Source organism: Rattus rattus, chromosome 9 (assembly GCF_011064425.1).
Source record: "Rattus rattus isolate New Zealand chromosome 9, Rrattus_CSIRO_v1, whole genome shotgun sequence".
Lineage (NCBI taxonomy): Eukaryota > Metazoa > Chordata > Mammalia > Rodentia > Muridae > Rattus > Rattus rattus.
In genome coordinates, this window is record NC_046162.1 from 42,287,436 (window position 1) to 42,313,415 (window position 25,980).

At 47.3% G+C, this 25,980-nt stretch overlaps 1 protein-coding gene across 1 annotated transcript; it reads right to left on the reverse strand.

Moving 5' to 3' along the window:
- Positions 1 to 1,826: 1,826 nt before the first annotated feature.
- Positions 1,827 to 25,882, reverse strand: Shpk (sedoheptulokinase). Its single transcript, XM_032914156.1, has 7 exons — positions 25,721 to 25,882; positions 21,499 to 21,722; positions 12,175 to 12,432; positions 11,495 to 11,647; positions 10,575 to 10,750; positions 8,224 to 8,424; positions 1,827 to 3,555 (listed from the first exon to the last, which is right to left on the reverse strand). The coding sequence occupies exons 1-7, from the start codon at positions 25,880 to 25,882 to the stop codon at positions 3,155 to 3,157; spliced, it is 1,575 nt and encodes a 524-aa protein (XP_032770047.1). The 3' UTR covers positions 1,827 to 3,154.
- Positions 25,883 to 25,980: the final 98 nt, after the last annotated feature.

Below are 25,980 nucleotides of genomic sequence, written 5' to 3' on the forward strand. Positions count from 1 at the left end.
AAGTAGGACTTAGATCAGTTCTCATTGCACAGCAGGTACCAAAAGGTATTAAATGTTATTGAAACTCTTGAGATTTGGCTGGAGGACGTCACGTTCATGGAGAGTACACCACTCCCACTTCTGGAAATGAAGATTACTGTCACCCATGCTTGTTTTATCTCCTGGTGATAAGAATTCATCAACATATCAACCTGACAGGCTTCCCAGGGCCCCCGTTGTTTTGGAAGTAACACTAGTCTGGTCCACATTGGGAACAATGGAAACTTTGAAGACTCCATGGCTATTGTGGCTTCACGGTCAGGATGATTTCAGATCGGCTGTGCTAATAAAACACCAAACTCAAAGCTCCAGACAGCAAAGACTCTCATTCCCAGCTGTGTTCTTCACTGACTGGTAAAGACTCGGTGCCATGTTGCCCTCAGTCAAGGACCCAGGAAGACAAAGTATTAACTATCTGGAGCACCACCAGTCGCTCACGTGGGCAAAGGGAAGAAGAGTGTGGCAAAGACGTCTGCTCAAAACAGACACACTTCTGTTTACATTTCCCCAGCCGAAGCAAATCAAACAAGGAAAACAAAGTAAGTGCTCCTAAGAGTAGAGCACTGATATCTAGCCTGATTCTAACAGCAGCCTAATTCACCATTGGACAGATAAGCTGGCTTCCAACATACTCTGGCACTTTGCAGCAGTGAGCAGGTCATAACTACAAGCTACAGGAAAGAGACCCTGATATGTGTTCAATTCTTCCTCCACTGGGTGCAAGGGAAGCAGCAGCAAGACATTTACTTAGCAAGCATGGACTCCAAGGCTCAGCCCTCGGGGTAGAGCAGATACATGGCCTGAAAAGGCTACAGAGTTCTAGTGCCATGCTGGCCCCATGGCTTAAAGAATACCCATCCAGATCTTCTTCTTCTTCTTCTTCTTCTTCTTCTTCTTCTTCTTCTTCTTCTTCTTCTTCTTCTTCTTCTTCTTCTTCTTCTTCTTCTTCTTCTTCTTCTTCTTCTTCTTCTTCATCACCGTCGTCATCATCATCCTATTACATTTACTTATCTGGGGCAGGACGTGCACATGCCACTGCACAGGTGTGGAGGTCAGAGGACAATGTGGACCCTGGAGATATGACTCAAGCCATTGGCCTTGGCAGCAAGTCTGCTCACCCACTGAGCCATCTCAGCAACTCAAGATCTTAATCCTTATTTACATATTATCCATAGCTCTCTTGAACATGCAAGGATAGCTGCACCTTAAGGAGCTAAGAGGTTCCAGAACACTGCTTCTTCAACTGACAAGGCTACCAAGGTTTCCTCCTCTCTCATAAGTCTTCCCCAAGGCCTGCAACGTGACTGTCCCAACCCATCTGTTCAAAGGAAACCTTTTGTAAGATGTGTATCCTTGCCCTGGGGAACCCAGACAAGGGTTGTTTGTCAGTCAGTCAGTCTGTCTGTTTTGAAACAGGATCGAGAGTCTTCCACTAGCAGCCTTCAAATGAAGACGTAGAACTCTCAGCTCCTCCTGCACCATGCCTGCCTGGATGCTGCTATGTTCCTGCCTTGGTGATAATGGACTGAACCTCTGAACCTGTAAGCCAGCCCCAATTAAATGTTGTCCTTTATAAGAGAAGAAAGAAAGAACAGGGTCAATGCAGCTCTGGCTCTCCTGGAGCTCACTATGCAGACCTGGAACTCACGGATTCACCTGCTTGTGCCTCCCAAGTGCTCGATTAAAAGCATGTGCTACCATGTCTACCCATGAGGGCCCCTGTGGCCACCTCAGTCTTGTCAGCTTCCCCCAAACAGAGGGGTGTGTGTTCATCAAAGGGACAAAACTCTGGAAAAAAAATGAAATTTATTCAGATAGCCAGCAGTGGGAGGTAAATTCATCAAAGGGGTTACCACAATAATACTCCTTATAAAATGACTCTTACAAAGAGACAACATGGTTTCTCCCCAAAAGTCACAGGTGCCTCCGAGCCTTAGGTCCTTTAGGAGTCTAGGAGTAGACACAGTGATGGTGACCCTCTCCTCTGAGGTACTGTAATGTAGAAAGACTGGTGGTTCTCTGACCCTAGATGCATGCCCATCTGAACAGGACATTTCTGCTGGGCCAGAACCACCAGAGGCCAGCAAGATCTTCACCATGGAGAAAGGGGTGGGACCTGTGGGTTAAGGGTTCTCTCATGAGACTGGTCACCTCTTGTGGCAGGACTTAGGGAGACAGGTGGCCATACATAGTCACAGAAAGGGGCTGGTGCCTTGCTGCCATCTTGAAAACAGTCTGTCAGACGGTGTGGGTCACAGTGCTCTGTGGTCCCTTTAGCTATTCATGCCACCTGCCTTCCCTTCTCTGGGACGTGCCTTTAAGCCAGCCGTGTTGAGAGGACTCGGGGTAACCATGGTGCAGCACTTTTCCTGACGCACACAGCAAGGCAAGCACACAGACCTTGGCTTCCTCCTCCAATGCGTGTTGCTTCATGTCTTCGATCTCTCTCTGACTGGAGAACACGCTATAGCTGGTCCCTTCAACTGACAGGGCTATCAAGCTGACTGGTTAGATGAGGTTCCCAGCTTTCCTTTAGCCAAGGAACTTGCTGAACTAAGTAAGGATCCTTCTATTTCCCAAGACTAGGAGAGGAGACTCCAGCCACCTGCTACAACAGGGCAGGGAAGATTTTTCCAGTAATGCATTGACTCAAAACTGGACCAGTCCAAACGCTGGGCATAAAGCAGTCGTCTTTGCTTAGCTGGAGCCATGGCTGCATAAGTCATCTTTCTTTTCCTTCTGTCTATGACTGAATCACAGCGGAGCCTAGTGACCAGGAAGCTGTTTGTTTCTTTCTTCCTCACCCTCATCCCATTTCCCTCCCTCCCTTGCTCTCCTCCCCTCACATCTGCAATTGCAATCAGCTCTCAGAAGATCCTATTCTTGGAAGGCACTAGCTTGGGGTCTGGTTAGAGCTTCCTGGCTGTATGATTACCATATGCCCTGAAGGGAAGATCTTCATCAGTCTAGATAGCACCTCAAGATCAAGTATAATTTAGTCTGCCCACAGAACGATCCCAGAAAAGGACAACCCAGAGATCATGATGACATTGTCAATTAGGTAAGATTCCCAGCATTTCCTTAAGGCAAAGAGCTTGCAGAACTAAGGCTCCTTCTAGCTGATGTCTCTCCGGAGCATGACCAGAGCTGCCCCGAAGGCTGCATCTACATCCTGCCCAAAGCACACTGGGAAAGGAAATGCCCTCTGGACCTCCTGCTTCAGCACCTCATTCCTGGACAGTGCACTTCCACTCCCCACCACCCGTTCCACACCCCACTCTTGGAGCTGTTGAAAAGGAAGCATGGAGTGCAGGTTCTGAACAATGCCTCTGCATAGGGCCCGGGTCACATGGCCCAGGGAAAGGTCAGAGGAGGAGATTCTAGTCACAGAGGCCAGCTGGTCTGGCAGGTGCCTCTCCCCCAGCACTGTTGGGGTGATGGTGAGATGGGTATCTTTCTGCTGTGCAGCCGCCTGGATCATGCGTGAATAGACAGTGGATTCTTCAACCTCCAGACCTGTCAGAAACGAGAGATCTGTGTGAGAACACGCAACCCCTGGTGGAGGCAGAGATGGTTTTAGAGTCCCTAGGCGAAGGGACAGGTCCATCTGCTGCTGCTCCTCACAGTGTGGCTGGAAGCTTCATGGACCAGAGATTCACAGTCTGGCTAGCTAGACTCTGCTGTAGAGCCCAGCCATTTGTCTCTCTGTGACCACATCTAGACTTCTGGGAGATTGTTCATCCAGATTGTTAAGAGTTCTAACCCTAAACTGAGCATCATAACTATAGCACGGATATGGGGTCCTAAGGGACAAATTAAACATACAAGCATCACTGGAACTGCTATTTGAGTCATCAGTGGAATCTCTACAATCCATAGACCCCACACTAAGCCATCCTTGCTATATGGGTGCAGCCTAAGCCATTCTCATCATGTGCATGAGATACCTGGGGGCCAGGAAGAAGTGTTGTGTTTGTTATCTTCTGCTGATTGATGTCAAACCAATGTCCCAGCCAAGTTTTAATCCCCCATTCTATGTAATCTCTGCATTCTAAAAAAATATAATTACCTGGGTATGGTGTAACTCCAGCACTCAGAAAGCTGAGGCAGAAAGATCACAAGTTAGGAGCCAACCTGGTCTATATAGTGAGACCCTCATCTCAAATAGGAATTAAAAGTAAAATAATAATGAAAGGGTTTGTTTGTTTTGATTTGCTTCAGTATACTTTCTAACCAGATTCACTTTGGAGGCTGTGGCATGGCTTGGTGTAGAGTGCTCCTAACATGGCTAGAGCCCTGGCTTCAATATCAAACACCATGGAAAGGAAACATGATTCTGATCTCTAACTTTCAATTAGCTAAGGGAGAGCAAACCCAACTTTGATGCGAGAAAACGTTATCCATACTAGGGGTTCTTTGCTAAGTGTAGTTCATCACAATAGCCTGAGTTACTCTGAAGGAACTGTGGGGCCCAGTCATAGACCCTCTGTTGGAACCAGTCTAGGCTACAGATTCTGAAATGCAATCAGGTTGGCGAACCACCAGCCCAAGGCTGTAGATGCTTCCAAAATTTGACTATAAAATATGAGTACAGCTTCAGATTCAGGGAATCTGGAGCAGACCATAATATTCTGTGTGTATGAAAAGCTCCCAGCGGCAGGGCATTGCTGGTCCCAACTAGAGCAATGCAGATGCGAAGTCACCAGATTCTCTGAAGGGCATCTGTATAACGCCACGCTGAGGCCTACCCCACCCCACCCCCAGGCTAAGTCAGCATCTCTGAGCATGGGGAGGTCAATACTAAGTCTTCGAGGGGCTTTGTATATATGTATAAACGTGTGTGTTGTATGTACTTATTCAAATGCATGCATGCATACATGCATGTAGAGGCCAAAAGTTGACATCAGGTATCTTCCTTGATCACCCTCCACATTATTTGTTTTTTGAGACATGGTCTCTCACTAAAACTGGAGCTCACTAGTCTTTGGCCAGTGAGCTCTATGCATACCCCATCTACTCCAGCTTTCCCAGAGTCCAGCTTTTTTGATGCTAGCATTCCAAACTCAGGTTCTTGTGCTTTACTTTACAAATTAAGGTATCTTCCAAGCCCTCGGTGGGGTTTTAAAACTCCACAATTAAAGCTGGGAGTGTGACTTGCTGGTACAACACTTGCCTAGCATTTGTGAGAACCAGTAACCTAGAGAGCCACCGTGAGTCACATCGTCAGAGCATCTGGCGTATAAATTCAATTATGTGCACTCAGGGATTGGAAACAGAAAAACAATTTCAATACTGTATGGAATGAGTCCCAGTCTGGTCCCCTAAGAATGTCACTAAAATGTCAGCTATTTCTTTCCCTGCGTGTTTTAGGTGCTGGGGATCAAACCCAGGCCCTGGCACAGTAACCTTGCACTCCACCACCAAGCTACATCCCCAGTCCCAAGTTTCTTCCTCTCCCTCTCCCTCTCCCTTTCATCTCTCCCCTCTCTCCCCTCTTCTTCTCACCTGCTCTGAAACAAGGTCTTGTTCTGGAGCCTTGACTGGCCTGGAATATATACCAGGCTATATGGACCAGGTTGGCCTCAAACTCATAAAAATCCACCTGCCTCAGCTTAAAGGCATGTACGCCTGGCTTCCAACTTTCTTTTTTAAATGAGAAAATCAGGAGAAAAAAAGCAAAGAGGAAATATCACAGAGTAAAAGGGTTTTGACCCACACTGAGAGAAACAACAGTACAGTGTGAAAACTAGGTCTTCAACCGGAGCTCAGAACCTGCCATCTATGAGTCTATAAGGGAAGATGCTAAGGGGGAAAACCCAGGTCCTTCCCCCAGCCCCTAGGGATTCAAGCCTGGGAGAGCTAAGCTGCTTCTGAAGGCAGGACAGTCTGCCAGAGCTACAGCCAAAATCTATGGACACTTCTGAACCTAAGTAGCCAGTGAAGCCAGGCAGGCTCTGTTTTGAGGTCTTCCCATCAGAAAATTCTTCTCGGCCCACATTTGAGGAATAGAGAAAATTCTGCCCCTGGCCCTGGGTCCAGGTGGCTGCTCTTCCAAGGAACCTGGGTTCAAGTCCAAGCGTCCACATGGTAGTTCACAACTGTACCCAGTCCCAGGGAATATGACACCCTCTTCTGGCCTCTCAGGTACTGCATGTATGTGACACACATGCAGTCAAGAACATCCACACACATAAAAAAAAATAAAGGAGAAAAAATTTAATCTATTTCCCATATCAAATGAAATTGGAGTGTCCAAAAAGTACACAGAGAAACTAAGGATTTGGGGTGTCTAGCTGTCAAGACTAGACTTGAGGGGAAATGGTGGGTCTGTCTCTTTATGTATAAATTCTTCAACTATAGTTAGGTTTTCTTTTTTAAGATTTTTTTTAAAGATTTATTTATTTATTATATATAAGTACACTGTAGCTGTCTTCAGACACATCAGAAGAGGGCATCAGATCCCATTACAGATGGTTGTGAGCCACCATGTGGTTGCTGGGAATTGAACTCAGGACCTCTGGAAGAACAGTCGGTGCTCTTAACCGCTGAGCCATCTCTCCAGCCCTAGTTAGATTTTCTTAAAACTCTGTTCTTAGGCTAGGCTGAAAGCATCTGCCTGGCATGTATAAGGAGCTGGGTTAATTCCCTACACAGAAAAACTTTTTGAAAACTCATGTTCTTTAGAATGCACAACATATAAATGTAGAAGGCTAAGTCCTCGGGAGAACTGCTCAGCCAAAGGAGAGGAATGTACATCGCAGTAGAATTTGAGAAAAGGGTAAATTACATAAATGTACTAATTTTCAAAGCATTGTGAATGTGAAAGGTCTTACAGAGAGAAACATGGAACAGTGGCAGAACGAGGTCCAAGAATGGGGTGGTGGGCGGGGGAATCTGAGTGCCCTCAGAAAGCGCCAAGCAAACAAGCCCAGAGTCTTTTGACCTCCTCTCTTCAGAACCATGGAACTGTCCCTGGAATGTGCTTGTGTGCCCCTCCCAGCTGTTGAGCATATGGGTGGTTGTTTTAGGTTACTCATTACGACTGGCTATTGGTATTTGTGTATCTGCCTCTACAGAACAACATGCTTTTGCCCTGTTCAGCTTGCCTTAGTGACTGCACAGTTCACTCAAGTGACTCTTCTTAACCCTTCCAGTATAAATTGTCTGATGCTCTGAAAAAAGTAGGCAATTGCATGAGATTTTAATCTACCTCACTTTCAGAATCTGTTCCCCCAGGTTCACACCACCAATTAGAGCCATAAACAGAATAGTTCTATCTCTTTTACAGGTAACAGAAAGGGCCCCCTGCTGACAGCTCAGAACAGTTGGTAGACCCAATCCAGTTACAGCAGTACCTGAATATAGGGTTTGCCTGGAGGGTCTGAGGACTGGCTGTGCAACTCAAAACCTTTTCCTGGTTCTTCCTACAGAGAAGCACTAAGAGGATCCCAGCCAAGGAGGTAGAATTTACCCCAAGATCTGCCAATCCTGTCCTGCCGACTTGTGTGCCCAGCCAGTAGAAGCCTCCCAAATGCCTTCTGCCTGTGCCTCACCTTTTTCCCATATTTCATGTTTCCTAAGCTATCTGACTTGACAGGTTCTGGTGATCACATACCTGATGGCCACTATTTCCCTAAACCTGGATGGCTGGCCAGAAATGTCTACCTTCAGAGCTTACAGGACAGACCTCTGGTACGTGTGCCACTGTACACAGAGAGCAGAGGAAAACCTGATAGATTCTCTCCAGGAATAAAAGAAGGTGGAAGGAAGGGCTTCATAATTCCCAGGGGGCCTTCCAAGAAATCAAGACGGGAAGCGCCAACCAGAAGCAAGTGCTATTAGGACTTTATGATGCTGTCAAATGTCAGTGGTCTTTTTCCCTCTTGGGTTTCTGGTCATGCCATTCAGCTATTTGTAATCATCAGAAAGAAGGCCTTAAATGAAAGGAACCAGAAGACCCAGACTCTCTAGCAGAGAGAACGACTGTGGGGCTGGGGGTAGCTGGAAAATAATTCACAGTCAGGGTCAGGGGAAAGATGCCCGACCACCTGCCTCAAACAAGGGAGTGGTGTACAGGCAGGAACACGCAGGGACTCAGTAGGTGGGAGACTGGGTCTGGACAGTACACATCAAGTGACAAGGGCAACGAGCACAGAACACACCACTCTGCGGGCTAGAGCTTACCTAGGTCTGTCATCCACTGAACAAGCATGTGGACAAATGTGGCCAGCACATTGCCTCCGTTGAGTGACGCTGCCACGCCTAGGTAGGTCCTGTCGAAGTAAGGGAAGAAGGCGACTGGGGCTGCAGGATCCGGAGTCTGCGGTGGCTGGAACCCCACGGGCATGGAGGCTGCCAGCTGGACCGAGGTGCTGATGTTGAGAACTGCACAAAGACAGCGGAGCTCAGCCCTGCAGGGCTAACTCGGGGTCACATAGCAAAGCATCACAACAGAGGGAGGGAGGGGGACAAAGTGCGGTTCTGTTCAAAACACGTGTGTTCTTGAATAGTATTTCTTTTAAGAGGTGTAGACGATTATCCCCACCGACTGTGAGCTGGACTCAGAAACTTATGTCTAATAAACAAAGTAAGGGAGCGCATTACTTCCAGAATTAGCAGGTTTAGAGACCAAACTGCTGTCAGTGTCCAATTTCCTCATCTGCTGGGGAATCAGAAACTACAAAAGCAAAAACAGCTCAAAAGGCAATAAAGAACCTTCGTGCTGTGCCTCAACAAACCCTCTAGCAAGGCTATGATAAGCGGGAAGCAGCACATGGCCTACCTGCCTGTCAGCCAGGTGCCAGGGATGGAACCCCACCAACGCTGCCCATGGACCCAGAGAATACAGCCACCCCCGGGGGAGGGGGACTTGCTATGACTAAACTCTAAACCTCTAAACTCATGGTGGTATTCAATTCCATTATGAAGTTAAGAAGAGCAACCAGCAGGAACTTTCCAAGTTGGGTCAGGTGGCTCATTGATAACTGGATTTGTGGGTTATGGCAAGACCAGCTTTATTGGAAAAGCTAGCTCACATCAGCTAGTTTTCTGTCTCTCTATATGATGTCCTTTGTCATACCATGATCCAGCAAGAAGTTGAAGTGGGTTCCTGTAACTAAGACATGGAGGATTCTGGGCTGTGGTGTGGAAGAGAGGACGTAGAAACTCACATGCTGCCTCCTATACAATGCCCTCCACATCCACTTCTTCAGTTGTACCCTTCACTATACCCTTTATAATAAACCAGTTAATATATCTCTCGAAGTGTGCAGAGGGAGTAGGGAATCTCAGCTTACAGACAGTTGTTCAGGAGCACAGAGCACACAGCCATATGCTGACGTATGAATGGGATGGGGCAGGTGACCTTCTCTTGACCTAAGCTCTCAACCCGTGGGATCTGAAGCTATCCTTACATGGAAGGTATCAGAGTTGAACTGAACAAGAGGACATCCAGCTGGTGTCTGCTGCTGCCTAGTTCATTGTTTGCAGTGAGTGGGGAAATCTGAAGTATCCAGTGTCAGAAGTGACCTGGGTCATGACCCTACAATAGGCAAAAGTCCTTTCCCCGTCTAGGAACAGCCTTTACCACTAACCAATTTTAGAATATTGCCACCACTCAAATGGGAGAATGTACCCTGTGGACAGTCACACACCATGGCCTCTAATGACCAACCATCCTTCTCTCTCCATGGATGTGCCATGGCATTATGACACTGACTATGCATGGACACATGGCTTTGTGCCTGTTTTCACTCTTCGCATTGTAGAATTCAATACGTGGCTTCCTTTTAATCGAATAGATAACTGTGTAGATAGACCAGTTTCACACCATTCAGGCCAATTCTACTTAGGGCTGTAGTGAACAATACTGGCATGAACTAAGGGGTTGGGGGTGTTTGTGTGGATGTGTGTTTCTAGTTCTCTCGCTGTGTCTCTAGGACTGGAATCATCAGGTCTTTCAGTAACTCCATGAGTTAACTTGTTAGAACCCATAGACTGGTTTCCAAAAGGGCTACAGCACTTTACAACCCCACTAGCATGTTCTTAGGTTTTCACAGATTCTTGAAAAGAAACCAAATGGAGACCACGTCCTGACAGGAAGGGTTCTGCATGCAGTGGTGCATCTAATGTAATGTTCATTGACAAGCACGCAATAACAACAGTGCTAGCCCCCTCCTTTTGCCTCACCCTTCATTCTAACAACAGAACCCAGGGCAGGTATTCTGCCTCTGAGCCATGGTCCCAGCTAGTCTCTATTTTCTTGGTCATGAGTATACTGAAAGAAAGAGGGCCTTCTCCCACTCCTAGCCCTAGCAGGGGTAAAGCCCAGGAGGTCAATGCAAGGGGACAGAACTCTGAGGCCTGTCACCTTCCCAAGGAGAGAGATTCCCCTGCAGGGATGAGGGTGTTTCCGCCTTCTCAGCACCTTAGGATGCTGAGCCTGTGGCTACACTGTGGGCCGAAGACCCTGGATCAGAGCTCGTACTGAGGAAACACCAGCATGAGTCTAAGGAAGGAACAAAAGCCAAACTCACCTGCATCAGTCCTTTGGCCCATGCAGGAATAGACAGAGGCTTGTAAGTCACCCAGGGCTACGCCCACCTGCGTCCCTGCTGGGATTTCAAACCATGTGTGAGAAGTTCTGCCTGCCATGCTGCCTGGCTCTGCAATGTCGGGGAGAAGGTGGGTAGGAAAACCTGCCATTTGCAGTCTGCAAAACAAAAGTGAGCCCTGGAGTTCACATGGTGTTTGTCGTGTGGCTTTTACTGCCTCCTGGAAACTCAGTGCTCCAGCTTACACACGGCAGAAGGGACGACAAAATGCAGTGTCATCATGAAATGTCTCAGCCGTTTTTAAAGTCATGGGTTTGAGTTTTGCAGATAGTGAACAAAAAGTTGAGCTCCACCATGAAGTGGGGTTGGGGGACCACCAGTGGGACAAGGAGCCAAAAAAGGTAGAGATAAATAGAAGAGGATGGGGTAGGTTAGAGATGAGCCAGGCTTCCAGGGTATTCCAAAACCTGTGTTTGGAGGGGACACAAACTCTCTGCAAAGGGGACACCAGGGCCCCAGTCCCACCAGGTCAGTAAGCACATTCCAAACCATATCAGGCCCAGCAGCCGTATGGATGCCTGATACATCCACTGCTCAGGGTTAGTGAAGACTGCATGGAACACACCAGAAAGGCCTTTACCTCAACTACCACCTGCTTTCAACTGTACCTCAGGGCTCAAACTGGAGGCCCTGAAGGAAGGGAGCTCACAGGGCCCTGGAGTTCTGCTCCTGCAAAGGCAAACGTTTCTGTAGGAAGAACTTGAAAGACATCCCCTCCTACAGACTTGCTCTGTGCCCACTCACACTTTAAAACGCGACAGCCAGGGAAAGCTCCAAGCCCCACTGAAGCTCTCCCTCCAGACACACCCTCCGTCTGGACCCACCCACGTGGCCATACTCACATGTCCGAGTTCCAGCTCTGGCTCTGGGTGTTAAAATAGCCCCAGCTAGCAGCGTTCTGGTCAGACATCAGGGGTCTTGGCAAGCCACACAGCATAGCAACCACATAGTCTTGAATGGTGCCAGCCACGTCATAGGACTTCAGAAACTCCGGGCTGTTTGTCACATCAAAAACAGTTCAGTACAATCTAATGGGGATATGGAAGCACATGTTGTGGCTTAGCTGAGAGGAGAGGGCACTAGACATGGCACAGCTGGGGCACAGCCACAACCCCACACACTGAGACTCGATACTCTGAGTCCCTGGGAAAGGCTGTCCCAGCCACTGTAGATAAAGCTGTCCCAAGTCATCCCCAGGGGGTACTTGGGGAAGAAGTGATAGGCCTTGTCCCCTGTAGCCCTGACTCCACTATGAACTCAACTTGGCAAGTCACTTGCCCTCTCTGTCTCTTCCTCCCTCTTCCTCCCCATCCCCTATTCTGGTTAGAAGCAGATAACCAATGGTGATCCTCTGCAAATGGAAACATTCCAGATCAAATCTGAGCCTTGAAACCCCACCTTGCACCAGGCCACACTCATGGCACAGAGCAGTACGTAGAGAGATGCTGACTGGCTACAGATGCAACCCCTGCCCTTTCTCAGCCCAGAAATCACATGCAGGTTCAAAAAACCGTTGTCATACCTGTTTTTCAAAAGCCAGAAGATGGTTGCACAGCCGAATCCTGTGGCCACGCTGAGATGGGATGCTGGCTTGGGCAGAGAAGCCAGGAAACCACTGTTACAACGGCTATCCTGCCATGTGACCAAATGGCTCACGGCTCTGGGTTCAAATACAGGGGGAGACCCTCTCTCTGTCCATTCACAGCCTGCAACAAAGGAGATAAAAAAAATGGAGAAACGGTACTGAGTGGGTATAGGCACATCCTTGAACCTTCTCTGCCTGTGCGTTTATAGCACAGACATTCCCCACTTGGTGACAGCTTCATTCAAACATGGTTCTGATATCAGAGTGGCTGAGGGACACTGTGTAAGTCACTCACTCCTTCCATGAACCAAGACTCTATATTCTCATTCTCTCTTTCTCTCTCTCTCTCTCTCTCTCTCTCTCTCTTCTTCTCTCTTTTCTCTTTCTCTCTCTCTCTTCTCTCTTTTTTTCTCTCCCTCTCTTTTTCCCCCACCCCATTCTTCTTTGTGGAGGTGGGACCTGGGAACAGGGCCTGGGTGGATAGGTAGGGAAGAGTTGAGTTGGATTTTTTGGTTGGATTTGGGGGGGTGGTGCTTGTTTGTTTGGTTTTCGTTTTCATTTTTTTAAGACAGGATTTCTCTGTAGCCCTGTCAGTCCTGGAACTCACTCTATAGACCAGATTAGCCTTGAGATCCATATTAGCCTTGAACTCAGAGACCCACCTGCCTGTGTTTCACAAGTACTGGGATTAAAAGCATAGCCAGACTACTTTCTGCTTTGGTTTGGTTTATTAAATTCATTTCTAACACTGTACCCATCCACCCTCATAAGAGAAGATGTTTAGCAAACTCTCAAAGTCCCCTGCTCTTCATGTCCTTCCGACCTCATGACAAAAGGGTTGATACCAGATTGACCACCAAGAAGTTTTCTCTTTTCTTTTGGTCTGAGCCAACTCTGGATGGCACCCAGGGCCTGTTGAACTAAGCAAATGTTCTACTGCTGAGCCGCATTCTGAAGTCCAAGGTCACTGGTTTAAGAGGCTTGGCCATGTTTACTCCACCTATCTCTTCTAACATCCTGTGGAACTCCCTGTGCTCTGACTTAGATACTTTATCCAAAACTGCCTGCAGCACAGGTCTTTCTGCATCTGCAGGTCTCCGTGCCTCAGAATGCTCTTCATGCTCTTGAAGTTGAATGGCAGTCTGGTCCATTGGAACAGTCTAAGTTCAAAGTTCCCTTCCTTCAATGTTTAAAAACAGTTGTGGTAGATTCCCACAATTCCTTTGCGCTACCTCCTGTTAAGTGGCAGTGTCTAAATCTTATTCCCCTAGTTATACGCTTACCTGGTGACTTATTTGACCAATAAAGTATGGAGGACATCATCATTGGGAACAACCAAGGTTAGGTTATAAGAAGTACTGTGCTAAGGCTGAGGAGATGGCTCAGTGGGTAAGATCACTGACTGTGCAAGCAAAAAACCTTGAGTTCAGATCCACAACACCAGGTTAACACTAGACATGGCTACCATCACAGCATTAGAGAGCAGATGCTGGTAAGTCACTGGGGCTCACTTGCTAGCTAGCCCAGTGAAAAGGGTGAGCTCCAGGTTCAGTGAGAGACCTTATCTCAAAAAGTAATATGAAGGGCCAGTGAGCTGGCTCAGTGGATACAGGGCCCTGGCAGGCCACCAAGCTTGAGGACCTGGGTTCCATCCCTGCATCATATGGAGATAGGAGACAACAGACTCCCACAACGTCCACCACACACAGTCAGAATGTGGCCATGGTGCACATCTGTGCCCACACGTGCAAACAAACACAACACACACACACACACACATACAAACACAAAGGGTTGTAGCCCCCACCTCTCAGAGAAACCAGCCTCTGGGTATGAAGCCCTGCAGCCGCTGTGCCAGAAAGTACAGAAGCCCCAGCGGACATCCAGCAGACACTCCCAGGGGTGGCCTTGTAGCCTTCCTCATCAAGGTACCAGGCAGGCACTGAGTAAGGCCACCTGGAGCCCTCCTGACAAGTCTTACCCCCAGATAAATACCAGCAAGCATCCTCCTTTATCACCACACAAGAATCGGTCAGCTGATGCCAAAGCATCATGAGCTCAGACTAAGGGAGACTATCTGCAAGTCACTGCAGTTGGGGATAATTTGTGATGCAGCAACGGGGTAATCTCACTGTTGCTTTCCAGAGAGTACTGCTGTAGCAAAAGTCTAGTGGTCATCTGCTCCTTTTCCTTTTGTGTGGGATCTGACCTGGGGCTTTGTGATCTTTTAAATTTCCTGTCTTTGAAGTCCTTAAAAGTTCACTGGAACAGGACTGTCTGTGGGGTTTGGTACACATTTCTTACACCCTGGGGTACTCCATCTTATCTTTGTCCATTAGGAGAAGTTTTCCTTCACTATTTCCTCCTCTCCACTTTCATCTTTCTTTCTGGGACTCATACTATTCAGATGTGAGTACTTGAACAGATGGACAGACAGACAGCTAGATGAAAGAAGATAGATAGTAGACAGATAATAGATAGATGCATAGATAGATCATGGGCAAAGATGAAGAGATAGATAATAGATAAGTGAAGAGAGATAGATGATAGATGGATAATAGAACAAATAGATCACAGACAGATACATGCATACATGATAGACAGATAGATATATGACTAATCAATCAACAAATGACAGATAATACATGGTAGATGGGTAGGTATGTAGGTAGGTAGCTGATTGATAGATATTTGTCCTTTCAATCTTCCTTCTGACAGGCCTTCAGTTTTGTTTTGTCTTGTTTTGTTTTGTTTTTTTGGTTCTTTTTTTTGGAGCTGGGGACTGAACCCAGGGCCTTGCGCTTCCTAGGCAAGCGCTCTACCACTGAGCTAAATCCCCAACCCCAGGCCTTCAGTTTTTATAATTATTGTCACATGTACTTATTTGTGTGTGTGAACTCATGTGTGCACATGCATCTGCATATCTGCATGCTATATTGAGTGTGGAGATCATAGAACAACTTACAAAGTTGGTTTCCCCTTTTCGGTGTATGTAGGTTCTGGGGATCAAACTCAGGTTGTCAGGCTTGGCAGCATATGCCTATAACCACTGAGCCACCTCACCCAGGTCCATGACGGATCTCTTTGTTCTAAAGCCTCGCCCATTCTATTATTAACTCCATGTATTACACTCTCTGTTTCAACTGCTATGCTTTTCACAACTAATTTTCCTGCTTCTTTTTCTTTAATTTTGCCTTTTCAAGACAAGGTTTCCTTTTGTAGTCCTGGTTGTCCTAGAACAAGCTCGGTAGATCAGGTTGACCTGGAACTCGCAGAGCTCCACCTGCCTCTCAAGTACTGGGATTAAAGGTGTGCACCACCACTACCCAGCCCTGGTTTTTTTTTTATATGTTCCTTTGTGGTGTCTTGTTGACATATCTCCAGTTAATACTGTTTAGTATATGTGCTGGCTAGTTTATGTCAACTTGATACAAACTGTAGTCGTTGGAGAGGAGGGAATTTAACTGAGAAAATGCTTTAATAAGATCAGGCTATAGGCAAGCCTGTAGGACATTTTCTTGATTAGTGATTGATGGGGGAGGGCCCAGCCTGTTGTGGATGAAGCCACTCCTGGGTTTCATCTTTTTTATAGATAAGAAAGCAGGCTGAGCAAACCATGAGGAGCAAGCCAGTGAGCAGCACCCCTCCACGGTCTGTGCATCCGCTCCTGCCTGCACGTTCCCGCCCTGTTTGAGCTCCTGTCCTGGCTCCCTTTGATGATTAACTGTGAGGAGGAAGTGTAAGCCAGATAAACCCTTTCCTCCCCAAACTGCTTTGGCTGTGGTGCTTCTCCACAACGATGGTAACCCTCACCTAGTGTTTCAAATTACATCTCGTAGACTGGGTCTCACTGTTACCCAGGCTGGCCTCTATCACGCCATCTTCCTGCCTGATCCTCTTGAGTTCTAGGATTACAGATTTGCTTGTATGGAGCAAATTTTAAAATTTTACTGTGACCTATTCTAAGAGTTCTGTCTTATACAATCAAATTGACCCAGTATAGTATTTTCCTTGAGAAAAACTGTTTTTCACGTGTCTGTTATCCTGGCGTGTCAGCTAAGCAACCTGGCTACTCTGCCCAGGGGCATCTGTGGGCCAGGTCTTGCCCTGTACAGAGTAAGTACAGAGGAAGGATCCACAGGTGATCTGTGCCTGCCCCACAAATTATCTCCTCATACCAGGACTTCCTATCTGGCTCCCGAGAACAAATGATGGTAAATGAATCCTTAGATAATATCAGCAGCTCTGGAGCTGGCTGGGGACAACTTCTTTTCTCTAAAGCCTTTGTTTATCCCTGAAGACACTGTGCTCCTATGGGACTATGGTAGGCTGGGGAAGCCAGAATTCCCCTCTGGGCTGACTGTCTCGTACCCAGCCCAAACCACCAGACAAACACACAATAGCTCAAATGAGACCACATCACTCCAGGGTGTATCACAGTGTTCTTCCATTTTGTGGGGGTTCTTGTCCCCCCTCTTATGATGGGGGAGGGGAGCTGGAGAGACATCTCAGCGGTTAAGAGCGCTGGCTGCTCTTCCAGAGGTCCTGAGTTGAATCCCCAGCAACTACATGATGGCCCACAACTATCTATAGAAGGATCTGATGCCCTCTCTTTTGGCCTACAGACGTACATGTAGACAGAGCACTGACATGCATAAAAACACATAAATAAATAAATCTTTTTTTAAAAAAAAATAGCTTGGGACACACACATGTTGCAGATCGAGGAAACAATGACAGCAAAGACTCTGAAGGCAACTAGTCATCTGTTTGTCAGTGTTCCTGACGTGCATGCAGCCCAGCAAAGGGAGGTGACAGGTAAAAGCTGGGACAGCTGCGACCTACGAAATCTGCCTGGTGTTATGTGCCGCTGGGAGGCGGGACAGGAATAAGCAGTTCCTCCACTGATGGTCTTCCCTCAGCTGCACTGCTACCTGAATCTAAGTGAGGGCTTCCGACCACAGTCTTGCAGCTTTAACTCCATCCCTTCATCTGTCTCTAAAACTCTTTCGACCCCATTTTTACATTGTTTGAATGATAACTTTACTATAAAACAAAAATAGAATGCTTATAATGTGCCACAGACTGACACACTTTAAAAATAGTAATCTGTTTACTCTATATGGTTGCTAATTTTTTTTAACTTGTGTGGATGCCTGTGCACCATGTACATGCAGTACCTGTGGATGCCAGAAGAGGATACCACATTTCACGGGGACTGGGATTCCAGATACTGTGAGCAGCTATATGGGTGCTGAGAATTGATTATGTGATTGTTATCCCCATATGAGATAAAAAATGAAGCAGGATGCTTTAAAAATTTTCCCAGCTTCACAGACCTAATAACCAGTATGGTAGAATCTAATGTAAATCTAAGAAGCCTGTGTCCAGAATCTGACCCAGTGGGTCCCCCTTCTCCCCATCCTTCCTTTCTTCTTCCTTCCCTTCGGTAAACAGCTGTCCTATGTTGAAGCTTTTAATGACATAATAATAATAATAAATAAACATATTCTCAATTTTTAAAAAAATATTCAAATATTATAAGCAGGGCAAAGGTCCTCCTTGCCCATCCCCCACTCGGTCACAACCCCCCTCTCATGAGCGTGTTCTTGCTGGATGACTTTCTATTGTTGACATTCACACACAGGTTTTGTTCTGTGTAGTTGGCCTGGGTATTTGTCTAATCAATAACACCCTGCTGTGTCTATTGCTCCCCAGTAGCATGCTTTGTGCTCTCTGTGTGTCAGTATGCTTGAATGTGCCTTATTCTAGTATGTCATCCCACAGCATGGGCCAGACTGCGGGTATGTAATGAGTCCCCACAGGTAAAGGTCATGTTTTCGCCATAGTAAACAAAGATGCAGTGAAGGGTGGTGACAATGCCTCCTCCAGTACGTCTCCAGGACTGGTTCCAAGGAGCGCATAGCCGCCTCCAAAGAGCACAATGTCCCAGGCATAGCAGGACCTTTTTTGAAACAGGCCAAGCTGCCCTCCAAAACAGTTCTGCTAATTTACACCAATTAAATACAAGCATCGACATTTATAATAAACCAGTTTCCCGCCCCTTCAACAACTCTTGATATTCCCAGGCTTTCTGGTTTCTGTCAGCCCACTGGGTGTAAAATGATGTCTCGTGGCTGTTGGCATCTGCATTCTCCTTCTTGCAGATGACATAGAGCATCTGTATTTCTCCTCAGTATTTCTCTTCCAGGCACCCTTGTTGGTCAGGACCTGTAGTGGCTATTCCTGGTTGTCAACCTGACTATATCTGGAATGAACTATAATCCAGAATTGGAAGGCTCCCCTTTGATCCTGATCTCAAGGCTGGGAGATACAAAGTTCTGACTTGGATCTTGGTATGGAGATCTTGAGGCAAAGTAGCTATGAATCCCAGGAGCTTAGGGCAAAGAGATCTCTGAGTTCAAGGTCACCTGGAACAAAGCAAGTCCGGACCCAGGCGTGGTGGTACACACCTTTAATCTGGGACACACCTTCTGTTGGAGACCTACATAAAGACATTGGAAAAAGGAAGGGTCTCTCTTTCTCTCTTTTTTTGCCTGCCTGCCTGCCTGCCTGCCTGCCTCTGGGACGAAGCCACTGCTAGATCGCTGGGGAGTTGGACTACAGACTGTAAGTCATCAACCAATTCTCTTACTATATAGAGACCACCCATAAGTTCTGTGACTCTAGAGAAACCTGACTAAAACAGGACCCTTGCTTGGTCCATCTGACTTTTCTTTGCTGGTTGTCTGTCCTTCACTGACTCTGCATTAGCAGATGTTTCCGTCCCACCTGTACCTCGCCTTTTAGCTGTGTTTTATGGTCCCTCTTTCTCTCCCTCTTTTACTGAGCCTGAAAGCGGACTATGAAAACAGGCCTAACCACAGGCCTTGCAGAAATGCTCATCGCTCCCAGTCCTCCCACTAAGACTGCCTGTGTCCTCGCTAAAGCACTTAGGCCTCAGCAGGCGCCTGACCATGCTGGCTGTGTTGTGGAAGGTATGGGTTTCTACACTCAAATACTCTGTCTCCCAGGAGGGCAGCACAGGGCCTGCATGTGGTAGGTACTAAAACCAACCTGAATTATGGCCACCATTAAAAATGGCACAACTTGATCCCAAAGCTGGCTTTGCTGGACTCCATCAACAGGAATGAAGCAGTAAATACGCTTCCTCCTTCCCAGAAGCACAAGCAAAACAAGAAGGCAGTAGGCCGGCTCCGTGAAATTTTAAGCAGCACTTCCAGTGATGTGGCTGATGGTTTGTGTGGTTGGTACAGAGTCCAGGAGACAGGGGAAAGGAAGGCAGAGATGACCAGACCACAATCATCAGATCTCTGCTCTCCCCTTTAGGAAGGGTTTTAGTATTAAAAGGACATTTATCCTTGTTAATGAAGAATCAGAGTATTGGAAAAGCTTTTACAACCTAGACTCCCTAGACAAGCAGCTAGCTTGTCTGCAAGGACCTGACAGTCAGCAGACAGGGGAGGGAGGGGCTTCCTAAGATCCCCAGCCCTGTGGAGGGGACAAGGCTCAGAGGGCACATCACTAGACAAGGTGAGTCACCACTCACACAACCCAGGGAACCTGAGTTGCTGACCCCCAGACAGAAAGGAATGAATCCAGTATCCCAGCCTTGTAACCACCTCACCCATCAACCCAAGTAGCCACTCCTCTGAGTGAAGAATCTGCGCTTAGCCAGGTGCAGTGCCGTGTGTCTTTGGGGAGTGCAAAGACTCCATTTCAATAAATAATAACAACCATTTGCACAAAAATGGGTGCGATTTCTGAAGCTGAACGATAGTTTTGTAATATAATACTATCCTTTTTGGTTTATAGCTATATGATATTTTCTATCATTTATGCCATTTATATTATTTTCTATCATTATGCCAAGCAACTCAGGGAGTTGATAAGTGTATCCCTCCAGTGGACATCTAGTTGGGGAGCCCTCCCTTCCCTAAACCATTACTCTCCTGTGGTTCTGGTCTTTGAACGCTCAGTGTCAGAAACGGGACAGACCTGGATTGCTGCTGTGTGGCCAGGAGCATGTTATTCTAACCTCTCTGAACTTCTCCCCATCTGCACAGTGTTGACAGCATCATAAAGCTGTTGAGAAAGACAGGTGAGGTCATGCAGGGAACATCTGCAGCCTGACACCTGTATCTGAGGTATTCATTGTTGTCTGGATGTGTCCTGGCACAGTGTCCTCCTAAGGGCCACACAGAATAGGTCACCACCTCTGCACTGCCACAGACTTCCCTTGGATGACAGATGAGGGGATGCTTTGCAGGTACATGCTTAGAGGCCTTTGGGTCCCAGCCCCAGGATCAAATAACAAGAAAATAATAATCATGATGATAATAATAATGTTTTGCCTGTTAAAGGGATAGCAACTAGAATTATGTAAAATTATGTAAAGATTAGAAACTATACTCAGCTGGGCTGGTGGCACAGACTTGTAATTCCAGCACTTAGGAGGTTGAGAAAGGAAGATCATATATTTTTTTTTTTTTTGCAGCCTGCCTGAGCAATTGTGAGTTCAAGGCCGACCTAGGCTATTTATCAAGGCACTATCTCAAAATAAAAAAGCAAGAAAGGGAACTGAGACATAGTTCAGTGATAGAGTACTTGCCTAGCACATGTGAGGCCCCAGGGTTGGATCCCTAGAAACCACAAAAGGTTTCTAAGTACCACCCTGGGTAGTTGGAAGAAGAGGCAGGAGGATCAGGAGTTCAAGACTAGTGTTAGCTACATAATGAGTTCAAAGCCAGCCTGAGCTATATGGGACCAAATTCTAAAGAAAAAAAAAAAAATACCCAGGGCCAACAAGATGGCTTAGGATGGCTTAGCAGCTCAACAGGACTTGCTGGACAAGTCTTACCACCTGAGTTCCATCCCTAGACCTATAGAAGAGAACACACACACACACACCACATGAGCATAATAAATTCAATTTTATATACTATTTTAAATAGTCCAACCCAGTTTCCTCTGGCATCTTGTCTAGTTACAGCTCGTCTTGTGGCCCCTGACACAATAAAAAGAAAGCTATGGGAAATCCTCTCTGCTAAATCCTGAGGAAAATTCAAACTCACTTTCTCCTCTGGCTGTCCACGAGTAGTGTACATGGATACAGAAGTGGACAGTTGGAGTCTTCATTATACATTTGAGCCAGACAAAATGGACACAAAGCACAGGTGACAGCGTATAATATGTGGTTCTGAGGAGCAAGGCACTATGCCCATGCCAGGACGACCTGACCCTGGTCCAAGAGCCCTCCGCAGCCCTGTTCTTGGTCTGTTAAGTGACCGCAGCATGAGATCATTACCCACACCCAGCATACCTTGGCCTGCTTTCCAAAATAGGATGCCATGCATCTGTCCCGACACTCCGATGGCCCGGACTCTCTGGAGCTGCCTCGGGGGAAGGGCATCAAGGCATTCATTTAGAGCTTGGATGATTCTAGTCACATCCTGCTCCCGCCCCTAAAAACAGAACAGGACAGGGTGGGCATGGGCAGACAAACAGATGGACTAAGGAGGGAAGGCCTCCAGGGATCTCTTAAGAGAGAAGAATCATTCCCCAAGGGTTACCACCAAAATATAGACTTGAAGAGTCTGGCTGGCTCCGACTGGGCTAGTCTGAGACTGTCCAACAAAGGCCCATTCCCAACCCTCAGGGAGGAAGCCCAGTATTGGACAGTTCAGCTGATATGTCAGGCTCTGCTGAGAAAAGCCTATTCCACAGTCGATCGGTAGGAAAAATAGAGGGTCTCCAAACAAAGAACGTGGAAGGGTGGGGCTGGAGACAGAGGCAAGCGTCTGGCAGACGAAATCCCCCTCCCTCCTCTCCATTCCTGGTGGGCTAGAATGAATGACTGCACACAGATTCAATAGGAGGGAAAGCAAAGAGATTTATTAACAAGCAAGAGGTCAAAAATAAGTAATTAAATCACAGCATGGAAAGAATCAGAAGCCACGAGGACCCACTGAAGTTTATATCACCACTCTTTTACAAGAGGAAGGAAGAATAGGGACTATGGAGAGTTTACAAAGTTCTGCATACGGGAGGAGCAGAAATTAGCTGGCAAAATGAGTCTCTTCAGAACCCAAAGGATGGAGATTAAGCACTGAGGAAGAGAAGTTTCTGCGTGAGGGCTACATTCCTCAGTCTTCCTGACTGAGCCTGAGGGTGAGATTTGAAGTGTGAGGGAAGGCAGGTCTAATGCCCTTGTAGGTTGGTCTTGTGAGGGACAAGGAGGGAAGTGGGATAAGCCATCTGGCCCCATTGCCCAGGCTGCTTCTGAACTCCTGTTCCAGTGACCCTCTATCAGCCTCGGTCTCCCAAGGAGCGGATATCCAGCTTGCAGCTTGGTCTTGACACAAGTAAGAGAAACAGAGAAGTCCATGTGGTTGGGTGAGGAGAGACTAGGCTAAGACCTTTAATGTCCCCTATATCAATATTCTCAGCATAGCAGAAGATGCCATACTGGGGGATCTCATCCTCCTGGAACAAACTGAAGCTTTGTCAAGATAGCTCTTAGCCTAACAAGTCAACACAAAGGAAGAGTGAAGAAGGAAGATAAGGACAGGTGAGCTAGTGGGCTGCGTAGAGAGCATATGCTGAGAAGACAGCCCCAGACCATAACAAGAACCCTGTTACTGTGGCAACCAACATACACAACAGTGAGAGACACAGAGGAGGTCCACACCTGTGTGTGATCTCCACAGAGGAAGAAAGACAGGGAGAGGAGAGGTGAAAGAAGTAAGCTGAGGGGGCATTTGCATTCCAGTGTGGCAGCCGTTAACCATATGTGTCTGGTCTGCACTGAAATGCTTCATATGTGTAAGTTACATCTGAGGGCTGAGAAGATGGAGGTCAGTCACGTGCTTGCCTAAATCAAGCATGGGGTTTAATCCCTGGAACCCCTGTTTTAAATAGTCTGGTACTGTGCTGTATACTTGTAATACTAGCACTGGGGAGGCAGAAATATGCACATCCCTGGGGCTCCAGAGCCACAGCCAACCTGTTTGTTAAGCTCCAGGCCAGCAAGGGATACTTGGCAGGGGTCGTGAATAAAGCCTGAGGACAAAGGAACACAGTGCAAGGCTGGCCTCTGGCCTCCGCATGTATACACATACGCATGAGCATCTAAGTGCACACACTCTAGTTCAAAGTTAATATGAATAATGCACAATATCTCACTAGCACATCTCTACTGTTGAATGTTAAAATGATATTTCATATACATTAAGTAAAATAATACATAATGAAAATTCCTTTTACCCCAGCACTCAGAAGGCAGAAGCAGGTAGCAAGTTCCCAGCCAGCCAGGTCTACATAGTGGAACTCTGTCTCTAAATAAATAAATAAGCAAATTTTAAATTAATCTTACCCACTCCTTTTACTTCTTTTAAAATAGCTACTCAAAAACTGAAAATTACACGTGTGGCCCACATTTGTGAGTTGCATTTCTGTTAGACAGTGGTAATTTAAAAGTCCCCAAATGGCCATCAGATGGCGCACCATCTCTGGACAGAGGCACCTCTGTTTGAAGTGGGTCGGGGTGAGTGAGTTGTGTGGGTGGAGAGCACGGAGGAGGAGAATGAGCCAGCTGGAAGTGAAGACAAGGAGGCTGTCTGTGCTCAGCAGTTCATTTTAGGGCTGAAACGCTGGCCCAGGGGCAGCCCTGGGACAATGGGCACACCCATACGGTAACAGGAAAGCCATTGTTGCTGTTCTCTCTTAGTGGAAAACATCAGTGGGTCCATACCCAGACCAAGCCCTAGAACTTCAGACCCAAAAAGAGTGCTCAGCAACTCCTTCAAAGCCACCCATCCCTGTACCCTACAGCTGAGGAGCCTGAGCCAGAGACAAGCAACTAAGTCTGTCTCCCTCCAAAACCCTGTACTTGCTCATGGGGCGGAACACCCCTGTAAACTCAGCTAAGTCAGGGAGATTGGAGTTTGAGGCCAGCAAGACCCTATCCATAACAGACAGATAGACAACAGAGACAGACAGACAGACAGAGACATCAATTTCACGAGAAAAGGGCAGTGCCTGAACCCACTGTACTATAATCCTGGCCCAGCTCCACGCTTCCCTAGGATCAGAGCCAACTTTCTCCATGTCGTAACTCATGAAGTCAAAGAGTCATTTTAAAATGCCCTGAGGCCCCAACCAAATTAAAAGTGAAGGCCTCTGGGAAAGTTCCCCCAATCTTTATCTTCTACAACATGCCCCAGCAAGATGGATTCTGAACCAAAGAACTGAAGACAGACCCTTGGCAAGAGTGTTAGAGACATGAAGCTCAAGTGCGGGGTACTGCCCTCAATCCAACTTTCTGGCTGGAGGAAGCCTTAGCGGCTACCTAGTTCAGATCAGGATTCAAGTTGAAGCCGAGAAAAAAGTGAGAGTTTACAACTCTCACCTTGACATTAATATCTTTAAATTCGCTGTCTATGAACTGACCCTTTCAGGGAACTAACAGGAGTGGAATCTGAGGCCATTCTGAGCCTACTTCTATCATCTCCCAACAGAGTCCACTGTCTCTTAATTCATTGGGTTTTAAAGATATGTTTGTGTGTATACTATATATATAGTGTGTATATATGTAAGTGTATATGTGCATATGTGTATATATGTGCATGTGTGTACATATTTATAGTGTATATGTGTGGTATACATGTATGTATGTGTGCACACACATGTGTGCCTGACATGGGGCACATGGGACAGGTAGGGGGCAGCTCTTCAGAAGTCAGTTCTTTGCCTCCATGGTGGGTTCTGAAGACAGAATTTCTCACTCAGCAATTGCTATTACTGCTGGACCATCTGTGGACCCCTGGATGTGTATTTTTCTATCTTCTAGTTTTCAAAAGCCAGTGGTTGTGGTATATAATCATCAGTCTGATTCTTTTTAAAAATTTAATCAGCATATCTCAGTGTCTTACCACCTGCTCTGACAATTTTCTTCCAGAGGCTCTCGGCTGCGGCTGGAGTTCTTTGAGTAACCAGGTGAAATTATCAGTTCGCTTGCACTTCTGTGGGATGAGGTAAGCCTAATTCTACATCTGATCACCAGAGCACAACCTGCCTCAGAGTGGGAGAGGAGGGGAATGATGCCTGAACCAGAGGGCACAGGGCAGATGTGAGCAGCAAGCGTGATAGTCAGGCCTGTGGCTATCACTCTGAATGCAAGTCCTCCCAGTTCAAAGTACAAAATGTGATGGGCAGAGAGTAGAGGGATCCAGCGCCATGGGCAAGTCACCCAGAGAAGTTTGAGAGTAGAAAGATCGGTGCCAGCACTTGGGAAAACTAACGGCTTAGCCAGAGCTGCAGCCGGCTTTTGAGGCCCTGGAGGGAAGGGCAGCAGGCGGGAGTCAGACAGGCTGGGCAGTCAGGGGTATTTCTTCGCGGAAAGGTGTTGCCCAAGATGCCCCCAGGGTCGTCCAGGGGTGGCGGTTCCAGGCCGCTGCCTCACCTGGGGTCCGGCAGCCGCGCTCTCGGTCTCTGCCCCCGCAGCCCGGGCGCAGCTCGCCAGCACCACGAACCCGGATGGGTGGCCGGGTGCAGCCTCCAAGAGGGCGGCCTTTACGGACGTGGTGCCCAAGTCGATACCGAGAGTGACGGGTCGCGAAGCCATGGCAGCGGTGACAGCACAGCTCTGGCGGCTTGAACCGCAGGCTGAGAAACTACACCCCCGGAGGGCAGCGAGGGGACGGGGCGTCCCTGCCAATCTTT